Below are 13,935 nucleotides of genomic sequence, written 5' to 3'. Positions count from 1 at the left end.
TACTAGCATAAGCCAGAAAAAGACACAGCCACGTGAGACACAACCGTGAGTTTCCTGCCGAGCGACCGAAACATTGCGAGGTGAGGACAGGACTGTCTGCCAGCCGAGCACCTGAAGCACTTACCCAGGAGAGGATTTCATCATCTGTCATGGCTAAGAGGCAGCCCCCTGGCAGCAGCGCTCAGAGGGAAAACCTATCACTAATCGATTTCAAGAGTCTGAAAATGATGGAAAGAAGAGCTTCCTGGACGTTTTCCTATGGATATTTCACAGTACTGGCCAGGGCAACAAAATGACTTAAACAATGCAAGAAGAGAGCAGCAGCTGGTAGTAAGAGCAATGTGTACAATTTTTATACCAGTGTCTTATGTTAAGATATCTATCTGTATATGCTAAATTAAATGTGTCTGTTCTAGGTTCCTGCAGTATAATCACCAGATCCGAATGCTCCCTCCTCAAACTCACACACAAAGTTATGAGGACTTTCCAAGAACATGAAAACCCCTCTGTTTGAGTAGATTTGAGACAAGGCTTTTAAAATGGACTACAACCTAGACTTTGTTGATAACAAAACACAACAAAGCCCAGCATATAAGCACACGCACCCCAAGAATCATTTACTAAATACATCTTTATTAATAATGATTGCACAAGTGAACAGAACTTTCTGCAGTGACACGACAAGATGGGATGGTATTAACTCACAGAGGTCTGGTGTGCACACATAGTCCAAGCACAAGAATACCTCCATGTATTTTTAACACCTTCTAACCTGCATCCCTAGGGAGAAAGTTTCAAGGCTGGCTAAAGCTTTAACACCAGATTCACATTTAGATTGCCAAAAATTGCATCTCCAAATCCCTTGTTAGCCTTGAAAACCTCTGCAAGTTCTGAATGGGATTTTCTAAAGCACTCCATGTTGGCAAAACACTGCTTCAGCAAAAGTGGTGAGAGCTTTACCCGTGCACTTTCTGTCAGGTCTCACTTACACTTTCAAGAGCTGTTTCTAATCATGCAGAAGGATCCAATTTAAATGAATCAAAGGGATGAAATTCTGAAGTGCCTGGGAAACATGAACAACCCCACACTCAAAGATGTATCTTCCTGGTAGCCAGCCCACGCCACAGCTCTCGGGAGAAACTCCACTTCTGCACCCACCAAAAGTTTCGTTTGCTGAAAACGATGTCTGCAGCTTCCCTCCAACAGAGCTATTTAGAAAGATCACTGTTGCCTCACGGAGTAGCACAGCCACCCTTCTCCATGCAATATGCTTCAGGTGACCTTCCACCTCCAGTCTCGTGAACAAGCAGGTGCAGGGATCATAGTTTCTAAGTGCGGAGCATGGGGAAAATCCTTACTTGTTCAGCCTTTTGGTATATTACAGAGCATCAGCCAAAACTGCAAATAATACTGAAAAGTGGGTAACACCTTGTAGCTTCCTGATGGCCAGGAGGAGAGAGTAATGGTGCATGCCATAAAGGCTGGTAGCAGGTGGGCAGAGTGGTAAGTTCTGCCACTGTTGAGCTGATCCTGCAGCAAGGTGAGGCAACAGAGTCAAGGTTTCAAACATCCCATCCAAAAGGTATTTGTACTTTTTCTCATGCACATGCTGTGCAATCGCCAGTTCTGAACATGCACAAAACAATCCATAGAGACTTTGTGGGTTTTGTTTGGAAATGGAGATAAACTGAGTACTGAATTGTGTTCCTACTGTAACTTCTTTTATAATGTAGCATTTTAACTGATATATCTGCCTTTTAAGAATAATCATTGTGCCAGAAGTACTATTTCCAATTTTAACTAATAATCTTGCCTTTTATTGTTATATAACCAAGCTACTAGTAAAATACTTACAGCCCAATTGTGCAACCCCAGTTAACTTTAGCACTCAGCTGCACACCAAATCCTTCTCTGATCTCAGCCAAATCTATAACTGGTCAAGTTCTATGAAGACAGAAAGCACTAGTCAATGGCTGCTGTTACCATCACCTTCCCTCGTTCTTGCTGTTGCTTCCCATCCTGTACAACAGAGACCAAGCTCAAAGGTACCACCATCCCTTGGCATTGTACTTGTATGCTACTGTGGGAGCAATTTCTACAAGGTGCTGTTCAGCCACATCTGTAACGCAGGGGTAAAGATGAGAACTGAACCTGTCACTGACACCACCAGAAATAACCACAGGAAGATCCGATCCAGGACTTGAGCTACAAATTTCCAGTCTTGGACAACCTGGGAAGGAGAGAGGGAGAACAAGCAGAGACAGTAATGAGCCCAGTACTTTGTTGATACTGCTATATATATTTCTGCTCAAAAAACCTGTTTTTAAAATTAGAATTTTGTAGTGTGCTATATCCCAAAACTGTCGGGGATCACCTTTTTCAGCACCTGTAGCTGCAAGTCACTCAAAACACCAAAACAACTCCATAGTTTCACACACATGGTAATCAGACTTCTTTCAACCTGTGCAAAAGCTTTTAGCTAAGTGCATACATCAAAGTTTACAGACTCAAGCTTGAAGATGGCTTTATAATGAACTGGGTTTCTTTTCACAGAATGCTATTTTCCTTGAAGTGCTAGGACTTGACTCTAGCAAAGCACTTCGACACAGATACTGCTTTCAGTACAAGTAGTCCCATTAGCTTGTGTTCGCTTAAGTGCTCTGCTGGCTCAGATTGTGTGCATTCAGGAGGGGGATTTTGCATTCTGAGTACTGCCACAACCCTGCACACACAAAAGAGCTATTTATAAAAGCAGTTCAAGGGACTTTTTTTTACTTTTTTTTTTTTTTTTTCAATTTCAGCTTCAAACAGAAGGCTTCAGTCATGGATCTATATGCTCACATACTGCATGTTTGATTTACTGTTCATCTTTCTGCTGAGGTCCCCTCAGCACAGTTTGGGCAAAGCCCTGGATTTTGCTAGGAGTGTGCTAACAGAAGTTCTTCCTCTTTCTATATGCTGCTAGGTGCATTGTACTGCTGTCCTACCCTCACATGAGGGTGTGTTTAGGCACACAGCAATTTGCCATTTTAACAGTCAGGTGGATTGTTGGGAAGAAAGAAAGATGGTATTTAGGGACTAATTTGAACTGGTGTTAGTGAAAATCTAGAAGACCTCCACTCAAAACAGGGCAGCTACACTGCGTATAGTTGCTGTGAGCCAGGACTGAGACCAGGCAACTGCCGTAGAGCCTGCCTATAGCTATTGTCAAACATACACTTTCAGAGCATGTGACAATTCAAAGGTTTTCCAGATTCATGTTTATCACCAACTTAAGTGGGACAAGGTTATTCAAATAGTCCCAAAACAGGAATTCCTCCAGGAGAGGCTGCTGTGGCTTCTTGCATCTGTGAAGAGCAGGGACTCTCACAGCACAATAGACTTCTCCTTGAAGCAATGTATTTTCCAAGAAACCATATTATTCATCAAGCAGAGGATGCTCCCAGGACATGTCTCAGATGACAGCAAGAGGAAGAGGCAAAGGGCAAGGCATGCAGAAAAGGTAAGAGCTTGGAAGCCATTGCTGTCAAGGAAACTGTGATCCCTCCTTGCCCTCCCTTCACCTACCTGTCTGATGAAATGCTCTTTTTTAACATGCCTGGAAATGTATCGAATGGAATCGGCTGCCTTTTCAAGAAAGGCGATAACAATTTTCTCTCCATCTTTTGCTTGCTTGTGTTTCTGCTTCCCCGGGAGCTTTGATTTCAAGGTGGTTTCCTTTTCTTCAGTGTCTGAGAAGGAGTAACGATCTACGTGGCCCTTCATGCAGAGCAGCCGAGGCAACTTCTGGAGGAAGAGTCTTTTAACCCAGGGAGCCATGGGATGGTAAGTTGCTGAGGAGCGGTGATGGACATTGATAACAAACACAGTCACGATGATAGAGAGGGTCACAAAAATCATGATGAACAGCAGATACTCACCGATCAGAGGGATGACTTTGGAAGAAGAAGGGATTATTTCCTCAATCACCAAAAGGAAAACAGTGAGGGAGACTAGAACTGATGTAGACAATGACAGCTTTTCTCCTTCATCTGAAGGCAGGTAAAACACTAGGACAGTTAGAAATGACAGTCCCAGGCAAGGGATTATTAAAAAAAGAGTGTAAAACAGCGGAAGGCGTCTCAACACAAAGGAGTAAGTGACAAACGGGTAAGAGTACAGTCCATCCTTCCTGTTGCCTTTCATACCTTTGGCGTTTAAGATCTCCCACTCCCCATTATCAAAGAAATCTTTCCTGTCTACATTTTCATCCACTAAAATCAAGTCCACCATACTGCCATCATATGTCCACGACCCAAACTTCATGGAGCAGTTCTGCCTGTCGAAGGGGAAGAAGGTCACATCCATCGTGCAGGAGCTCTTATAACTGGCTGGTGGCGTCCAGGTCACCACTCCATTGTACTTCACTATGACTTTGGTCATCAGGGATCCTTCAAAACGTCCGTCAGCACTGGGAGTTGGACAGGAAAAAAAAGTACCAAGTTCAAGACTCTCTTTGCCCCAGTCCTATCCCCTCACAGCTCCGCTTCACCTGGAGCACAAGGGAAGCCAACATTCATACTGTCTAAAGAAGCAGGCTCCTGACAGCACACACAGGCTTCATGATTGCTGACATGCCTTGCCCAAGCTCTGGCCTAAGCCCAGGCTGAGGAGCCATGCTACTCACTTTTCAAACAAAACAATGTCGGGCAGCCACAGGGACTCAGAGGGGACACGGATAGCGGTGATCCCACCATATTCCTCTGGATTCCAGGAGAGCTTGTGGTCGATCCATTCCTGTAACAAGCCAGCAGAGTCCTCTGCCCACTCATACACCACAGCCTCATTCCTCCTCCCACCACGTGCCTCAGGGGGACCGCATTGCACAGCACAACAGGCAGAGCTTGGTGTAAGACTGCTCAGCAGCAGAGGGGATGCCAGGCAGGCATGGCTGGGAGATGTTAATCCCCACTAGCACTGCCCCTCCAGCCACAGGTGGGCCCCATCAACCCATCCCTTTGCAGGCAACCTCAAGGCAGGCACTCCTGGAGAGCACTGACTCTAACTTCACTCACAGAACACTAGGGGTTGGAAGGGACCTCTGGAGATCATCTAGTCCAACTCCACTGTTAAAGCAGGATCACTGTCCTGCGTAGCCCACATGAGGGTAGTCCAGAAGAAAGGAGCTAATTCGCTTGCGTATAGCACCTCTTCTTCCCTCTGAGAGCCAGCCCATGGTGTTTTCAGTTGGCACTGACTCCATAGAAGAGCCAGCTGGCATGGCTACTACTACTACAAGTGACAGAGAGGTGGCATTTAGTTACTTTTCAGTGGAGACCTGACCTTTTTCAGTGAATGGAATACAACACCTAATATTGTACACCATCCTTGCAAACCAAATCATTGTTCTTGCATCAGAAAGACCTGCATGCTATTGCAGGAAAAATAATATGACACTATTGTAAAGCATTTGGTTACAATCCTGAAGAGGTAACACTATAAAAAAGCTAAAGCAAGGGAAGTCCTGTCCATTCTCTTCATGCTGAACTCCGGAATATTTTTTCTCTCCTCTTTTTGTTTTTCAGATGGGGAGATTCTAGCAAAGTGGCTCTAGCAACCTGGAGATTTCCACAGAGATGCAGTGGAAAAGCTGCTCTCTGATCCCCATTCATTATTGATGGGGGTTTTCACTTGCCCACAGGAATAGCAGCCAGAGGAAGCAAGAGCTGCAGACTGTGGTCAATACCAAGAAGCAGAAGATCAACCACTTTCCATTAAGCTCCATCACTAAGAGCTCCCCAGGGATGTGGGGGCTTCAGCCTTCTCTGGGCAATTTCCTCCATGACTTAAGGATGAACAAAAAAGTTATATTCTCCACTTTTTCCCGCACCATATTGTTCCCTTCTTACTCACAGCTATACCTGCAGACACTTGTTAGTGCAGTCCTTTACAGTATGACAGTAACCCACCCAGAGCCTCGGTAGACACTGAAACACAGACAGTGAGAACAAGTGTCTTCCTCCTCCAGGTGCAGGGAAGGGATGGACCCCAAAGTCATGAGCAGGGGGCTGGTAGACCCCTCCTAAAATCTGGCCCAAGGCACAAGCAAAGGAGGCAGTCGATAGTGGTACCATGGCAGGTTTAATGGCCCCAGTACCTGCACCCGAAGAGATACGGACTCACTCTCTGAGCTGCCCAGATGGCTGGCTTCAGCTATCAGACACAGCCTTCCACCCCTGGCTCCTCCCGCTGCTGAAGGAGGGATGGGAGCTGTTCAGGTATGGAAAGAGAGGAAGGGTCATTGCTGCTCAGCAGCAGGGACAGACAACACCGCTTTTAGCATGAACTTCTCTCCATGGATGGGTATCTACCAGATGTTTTGCAGCCTGGGCTGTTAGATGGGCACAGACCCGTAAGTGTCCTGGACACCTCCTGTAATAGGTTCAAGGGGGCTTAGGCTGGAAACATGCCTGTTATGCAAGGGGATAGTCAGGACTGACAGCAGCATATCCCCTTGTTATGCAAGGGAATAGCAGGACTGTCAGCTCATAGCCTGCACTAACACAACAGAAGCAAATACCCTGTGAGCCACCTGGAAATGTAATCATCTCTCTGGAGTTGAATTGGAGCAGCCCCCTGGCCTGAGTTATTTCCTGCATCTGCAATACTTCTCCCTCCCCCCTGCTCTGCATTGATTTCTCTCCAAGCTAAAGTGCTCTTTCATGTCTGCCAGGCAAATGGTTGCATGTCTTCTTACTAGAGCAGAAAATAGATTGTGTGTGGACTTTGAGGATGAGCGGTTTAAAACGGGAATCTCCCTATGGGCTAAGCTGACACGAACTGTAGCAGCAGGTGCAAAGGGCCCTTTCCTCTCTTCCCCCTTTCCTGTATGCTGCTACAGACACTCCCATTGCTCTCCCCTTCCTCAAGTTCTGCTGAATTCCCATCTCTGGGCTGTCACTCAGGTGCTTAACCCACAGCAAGCAGACCAAGAAACACTGGACCCAGATTCTCGACGCTTGCTAGTAGACTCCATATCTTTCCTGAACCCAGATACTTTCTCAGCAACCACTAAAAGCTCTTTTGCACCTTGTGTGTCTGCCTGCATGTACATCGTCAAGTCCCACCATCTTGAGCATCTGGATTTTTGAAGTAAAAAAAAAAAAAAAAAAAAAAAAAGGAAACCCTTGGATTTAAGCTTTGCTTACTTAAGAAAAGCCAGACTCTTGCAGAGAAATTATGACTGTGATTCCCCCTCAACCTCACACACCCAGGGTGAGGACCAGTCTTCCCTGATTCCCCACCTCTTGGAGAAGGACAAGGTCTGTGACATTAGAGTTCTGGTTTGATTTAGTGTTTTTCACTTTTCCTTACCCAAAAGAAAAAATTATTTTAATTCTGCTTAGTTTTATGGACCTTTTTCCAGCTGTTGTCTTATGCACTCTAATAATCCCCCAAGCACTGGCTTGCATGTGGGATGCACACTAAGCCTATGGGAATGCATGACTCCAAAAGCAGGGCACCTGGGTCAGGCCACAGATATTTAGTGCTCAGCCTGATCTCCTGGAGGCATCTGCATGTGTGACAATCACAGCCTGTGTCTCACTTATTTTCTGCTCCCTTTGTGTTTCATTTTGGCCTTGATGTTTTCAGCCCTTTAGACAGAGAAGGGGTATCTGCTGTTGACCAAGAGGCTACTCAAACAAAGCAAGGAAGGCAAGATCTGCCCCTGTGCACATGAGTGGCTCTGCAATTGCAGCTGAAGTGGGGGGCGGGAACGTAGCACAACATCTCTTTTGGGGCAAGCTCTCAGCAGCTGGATTCAGATCAGTGGTAAATTTCCCTGGCAAAAGGGGAAATTCCTGTCCTCACTGCAGCGAGGGGAAGTCTGAGCTTCTCCCTCTTCAAGGGAGACACCATCTTTGCATATAATGTCCACACAGCCTTTAGGGGTCTTGCTCCACCCAGAAGCTCACGCTCGCTGCAGCACTTCAGACTGAGAACAAAATTTGAGCTGCATTCCTCCTCCACTAGCCCAGCAGCCCCTGGGAACCTCCATGGCAGCATTTCAAGTATGGCTTGGGTTTTATGTCCTCTGCCTAGGATCAGCTGACATGTTTATAGATACTCACATGGCTGAGAGACTTAAAATAATTGCCACAAGGTCAATAAACTGGTGCAATGTAATCTAAACCAAATGCAGTGTTCTTCAGGAGTGAAGAAGAAAGGAGACCTAGCAGTTCAACTTGCACCTTTCCTCCATTTGTATAAATTATCGTCACTTTCAGAAGCAAGTTAGAGAGATCTGATTAATTTGTCACAGATTTTAATTTTGGGGGCTAGTATGCTGACCTTTTCTTTCTCTTATACTGAAGAAGAAACCTATCTGAGGTACCACTCAGCAAGAAAGACCGTACTTGTGCAACCTCCAAGTCTGAGACAGGATAATCCCTCGGGGCACACCCAGCGTCCCAAGGACAGCTGCTGCAGGGTCAGGAGATGTTGCTTCCCTGAAATACAGCTGGCTTGAGAGCAGGGCTGGGGTGCAGGCCAGGAGAAGAGGGTACCCTGTTTCCAGGAGGCCCACCTGCCTGCCTTTCTGCCCCATTATGCATTTTCTGAAGTGAGAGGAGACAAGTGAAAACTTTGGGCAAGGTAACAGAGCGCTGCTTTTCTTTGGCCATTGGCATCACAAAGGGGGATGGTAGGCAGCAGGCTGGGATGGCTGCTCAGCTCAGCAGCCCCGCGCTGAAAGGGGAGGTCTGGTTTGGTCTAATTTACCTGCTTCAGCCACACATTGGTTGTCATCAGCTGATTCTTTTCATCCTAGGGTGACACAAGGAAAAGAGGATTGTAATACCAAAACACCAGCAGAAACAGACCCTATGACTGCTGAGTCCAACCCTGTGCTGAGCAGAGGAGATCCCTATGGTCCTGTTTTCCCATGGGCCTGGGCTCTTCAGTCACTGTGGTGGGAAGTGAGCTGGCTTTCTAGGTGCTGTCCCAGCTCTCACTGGGAGTTCCTGAGGCTGGAAAACAGAGGTCTGGCATTTCATGGTGGCCCAAAGGAATCAGATGCCAACGAGCAAGAAGGCAGCAGGGCTCAGCCAGCAAGTGGGGTCAGGACACATGTGGCTGTGGGCTCACAGGATGGCTCATTTCCCTGCACTGCTCAGCCTGGAGTGACTTTGGGAAGAGTCTGCCTTCCACGGCACAAGGTGACGCTGCCAAGGGCTGGGGAATGCAAGGAGCACACCGTTGTGTGGATACCTCTGGGCCCTGTGCAAATCTCACCATCCATTGCAGCAATGGAGGGGAAAGAGAAGGGAAACTTTGCACATGGGCAAAAACATGGGATTGTCTGTTTTGCCTCTCATGTCTTATCTGAGTGGCCAGCTGGATTTGGATAGGAGCTGCCTTTGTTCTGGATACAAGCTTGCATAGACTGAACAATGTCCAACCAGCTCTAACCTTCCTCACCCCTGTCCTGTAGCTGCCTTGCCATTAAATTGCAAACATAGGTGTCAAGGACCATCTGGCATGGATAGTTTGATCAATATCTGGTGGAATGAGTCCTTATTCACTGAGAACAGCAGGGGAAAAAGGACCTTCAGGTTTTCTGCAAGATAAATGAGTCTTATGGCCTGTGCTGTGCATGGGGCAGGACGTCACATCACCAGCACTGCATCACACTCAGCATTTCATTGCCTGACCATCACGTTGCATTTCATGTGTCAGGATGCAACAGGCACCACCAGACCTCTTAGGTGGATGCATGACTGTCTTTAAAACAAGGGATGTTTTCCCAAGCCCAACACAACACTTACCACATCCACAAGCTGTGATATCTTTAGTCCAAAAAGGACTTTGATAGTGTCATTGGAGTTTTCCACGGGGCGGACCCATTTCTGATAGCCTTGAAATAAGTGCTTGAGGAGTGCATCCTCATTTTCAGCGACTGAACTGAAGGCAGCCACATCTGGAAAAGAGCAACAGAGAGCGGGGGCATGCCAGAAAGCTGACATGGGGAACAGCACGACCAGAAGCGAGGCAGAGTGATGATGTGAGACAAATTCCCCTCTGGGCAGCTCTTGTCAGTAAAATCTACAGGAATTCAGATGCACAGACTCTCAGCAGAGCCAGGGTGAGGGGAGGGGAAGGCAAGATTAAAATTATCAGACCGGAGCAGTGATGACTTTAAACTAGGTTTCTGTTTTCTGTGGCCTTTTTGCTTTGAGTCTATGTACTTGCCCAGCCTTTTTGTTTATTATTCTTCAGAAGATCCACAGGCTCAGAGCACCAAGTGCTCTTTTTCACTCCTCAGCAGTAAATAGCCAGCCTGATAAATGCCACCCCTGAGAAGGAGTTCTGTTTTTTCAGATACCTGTGGTGTACCACAGAGAGCTGGGACCACAGGGGAAATCTGGTCACTGTGGGGCAATCCCTGGCTGGCTGGCTTGCAGCTAGAAATGGCAGCGATACCCTGTGGTCATTCCAAGGCCCAGGGGTTTCACTTGCACTTGTGTGGTTTCTATGGACTCTCTGAGACAGCGGCTGCCCTGCACGAGGATCGGGGTGGTGGGATTTCCTTGCTGCAAGCTACAGGGTCTGTAAGCCAGATCTGAGGGAGCCTCGTGCAGCACTTGGAAATGAGTCATCCTTCTGGGATTAACCAGGGGATAGCAGCAAATTGTTGAAAAACCTGAGTTCTCCCAGTCAGGGGATGGCTTGAGTGGGCAACAGCATTGGCGGAGTGAAAAGCAAAAGGAGCTCATCTGGTGGCAGGAGGAGCTGGATGATGCTGCCAAGGCCAGGTCTGCCTGCAACCAAGCATGGAGCCATCATGGTCTGTACCTGCAAGACTTGGGACTCCCCCGGTCCTTGCCACCATGCTCCCCCTTCCCCCTGCTACTGTGAAAGGGCAATGGCAGTTCAGACCCTCCCTCCAGCCCCAGGGTGAGCAGGACACCTGTGCCTGGATCGCGGGCCATTAGGTGCAGGAAGGGTCTGCAGGGAGAGGGTCACGGCTGAGGGAGGGTGCGAGGACCCAGTGATGGGAGACCCCTGGCAGGGGGGCACAGCCAAGGGATTCACACAAACTGTGCAGCAGAGGTGAGGCAGCCCCCAGCCAGTCCCTGTGCCAGGGGAGAGAGGAAAGGGCACCTGAGCCCAGCAGCCCCTCCAGAGAGAAAACCAAAGGCTTTGCCACGTGCATGGAGGAAAAGGAGTGACCACAGACCACTGTCCCTGCCCGTGTCCTCCGAGGCTGTGTAGCCTTCTCTCCCTCAGCGGCCTCTGTGTGAGGTCGTGGTCAGGGGAGACCTGGCAGGAAGCGGCACAGCTGAAGGACTGCCTGAAGCGAAAACCTGCCCCCACAACACAGCTTCCCATTGGACAAAATAATTCCCTAATGGAGTCCAGATTCTCTCAGGGTGGCACCAGGTCCAAGGAGCACTGTCATCCCCCACTTCCAGCCACAGCAAATGCCCATTCCTCTTTGAGACGCTGTAAACTCTGAAGCCTAATGATTGCCACTCACAGGATAACCATTACTGTGAGATGTTCTGGCACGGTCTGTGCTCATCCTCTGTTGTTGGATGTGCAGCTGTGGTGGGGTTACCAAACCCTGGGGAGGTGGAGGCCAGCTGGTCAGACGGAGCTTTCAAGCTTCTTTCCACCTGCTCTGCACCACAGCCAGGGATGGGCTCATGGAGCTCTCAATACAGTGTACAGCAGCCTCTGCAGCCACCCTGTGTCAAGCCACTTTCTCACAATCCTTTGAGGTCTGCTGTTGCCAACTGGGAAACCATGAATGCCCCTTCTGCTTGCTTCGAGGTTTATTCTCACGCCAGCACAAACCCTAGCTCCACCACCGCAAATGGGGAAAAAGTCTGGGGTCTGTCCTAGGAAACTGGATTGCCTGCCCAGACATGCCAGACAGGCATCGCACCTACAGCCAAAGGAAGAGAAAGAACCTATTCCTCCTCCCTCACTACCCATAACCTCAGTGGCCCAGTCCCCTGACACATATGAGTCTCTGCAGAGACCCCAATTCCCAGCCCTTTTGCTTTCCCTCTAGGTGAGTGGATGTTAAACACAGGAAATTTAGTGGGAAAGCCATTGAAGGAAAAAAAATCCACAACCCCAAACCATGCAGGATCAAACCCAGCTTTGTCTTAATGCTGGAATACATTCCTCCAGATTTATTTGAGTATAACACACTGCACGCACATAGGCAGCCACACACCCCATGGGCACAGTGTCCGTGGCTGTGCGTGAAGTCCCTCACAGGAAAATGGTGCCGTTTCACAGCCCGTACCTCGCGTGGAGTCCAAGGGCCCTAATGCTCCAAGAGAATATAGCAGAGAGGTGGTAAAGCTGATTTCAGGGCTGGATGTGTTGATTCTCAGTGGCTGGGGAAGCCACAGAAAAGTGTGAAAAAGACTTGAGAAGTCTCACAGAGAAGAGAACCAGAAGGAGTAAGACTGGTGCCCTTATAAGACGGCCTCAGTACTTGCAGGGGGACAGTTTAAAAGCAGTTTTTAATTAGAAGGAAGACATATCAAGTGGAAAAAATAGTCTAACAGCTCCTTTAATCAAGCCCCGCCTGGTGATTAAGTTAGATAAAGCCATGGAGAAAACGCTGAACAAAGTAGCACTGCCTCTGAAAAAAACAGAGAAGAGACCATAGGACAGATGCATCCCTGAATTTACCATATGGTGCACAGAGAAGGCAAAAGTTTGGGAGCTCCCTGGCAGGTTACCACACATACAAGTAACAGAGTACCGTTTGCCATCTCCCCTCTCCCCCAGGTCCCCGTTTCTCTCTGCGGTCCGTGGCAGGAGCGGTTCCCCACAGGCACAGCAGCAGGAGTGCTGGGGCGAGGGTTCTGCTAAACAAATGTGCAAAACACCCCAAGAAATACAGACAGGACACTTAGCCTTTCATCAGCTTGCCTGAGGCATTTCAGTTTTCCTCCTGGTGATGGAGATTCTGCCGTAACTCCTTTTAGCAGTGAGAGTTGAGTTTTAAGATTTTTTTGTTAACTTCTACCCAGCAACCACCCTGCCCCCCCCCCCCCGCCCCGTTATTAAAACCCTGTTGCCAAACTAGCTGTGGTTGCAATACAAAGGCAGCAGCTGATAGAACCCTCTTTTGCTAGTCAGTGTTAAGAAGAGTACCATGTGAAGCCAGCACCTACCTTGTCCCAGCAAGCAGCAGCTAACTGGCCAGCAAAAAAAGATAATCTTGAACATCTGCAGCTCGGCTTGGAAGAAGAAGAAATAGCACTTACCTGAGTGGCTCAGACACAGCACAAAGAGCACTGGGCAAAGCATGGGCACCACCATGGCTTTTCCTTTAAATTTGATCTTTTGTTTTCATAAGCAAATCGGTCTTATCCTAGTAGGGGACTAAAATAATCTAGTTAAAGGCAGACAATTGAGTCTGCAAGGCAAGACAGCACCTTTGGAGCCTTCTCTTGCCTCATTATGACGCTCGGTAAATCACACTTCATTGATTTTCAGTCAGCTGTCACATCCCGTAAGCCTAAAACAGGGATCTGGGTCCTAAACTCTGACTGATTTGTTTGTGGTGGTGTCTGGGTGGCTATAGCCACTGCGGTCTAGGAGTAGAAGTGAGGCAAGATTTTTAAGGAGGAGAAATGTCTTTTATTATGCTGCCAGTTACAGCTGGGGAAAAAAACAGCCTGCAGATCAGACCCAAAGATAGATCACATGCCTGAAAGATTGTCTGTTTGCTCCAGCTGTATAAGTTGGTCTAAAAAAAGAGGCAGCCTCCCTATAGACCTAACTTAGCTTATTCATTTTTCATGTTATGCTTGCTGTTTTACAGCTATAAAATAGATTTGGGGAGGAAAAAACAGTAAGATATAGGTGGGAAAACAGGGCTGATTTCTAAATTTATATCTCATCACTCACACATAAAACATCACA

At 47.8% G+C, this 13,935-nt stretch overlaps 1 protein-coding gene across 1 annotated transcript; it reads right to left on the bottom strand.

The window, feature by feature from the left end:
- Positions 1-653: 653 nt before the first annotated feature.
- On the bottom strand, positions 654-9,952 carry CHRNB3 (cholinergic receptor nicotinic beta 3 subunit). The gene is made up of 5 exons (XM_010299291.2): positions 9,807-9,952; positions 8,761-8,805; positions 4,667-4,776; positions 3,568-4,450; positions 654-2,230 (listed from the first exon to the last, which is right to left on the bottom strand). Exons 2-5 carry the CDS (start codon positions 8,785-8,787, stop codon positions 2,096-2,098), a joined length of 1,155 nt encoding a protein of 384 aa, XP_010297593.2. The 5' UTR covers positions 8,788-8,805; positions 9,807-9,952; the 3' UTR covers positions 654-2,095.
- Positions 9,953-13,935: the final 3,983 nt, after the last annotated feature.

Source organism: Balearica regulorum, chromosome Z, assembly GCF_011004875.1.
Source record: "Balearica regulorum gibbericeps isolate bBalReg1 chromosome Z, bBalReg1.pri, whole genome shotgun sequence".
Classification (NCBI taxonomy): domain Eukaryota; kingdom Metazoa; phylum Chordata; class Aves; order Gruiformes; family Gruidae; genus Balearica; species Balearica regulorum.
The sequence above is the reverse complement of the archived record's forward strand: the minus strand, read 5'-3'. Positions and strand labels throughout refer to the sequence as shown.

Coding starts and splice junctions, on each gene's coding strand:
- CHRNB3 (XM_010299291.2), bottom strand. CDS start 8,787: ATGACAACCAATGTGTGGCTGAAGCAG. Junction 4,777..8,760: donor CCAATGTGTGGCTGAAGCAG/GTAAATTAGACC, acceptor GGCTTGTTACAG/GAATGGATCGACCACAAGCT. Junction 2,231..3,567: donor AAGAGCATTTCATCAGACAG/GTAGGTGAAGGG, acceptor TCTCCTTCCCAG/GTTGTCCAAGACTGGAAATT.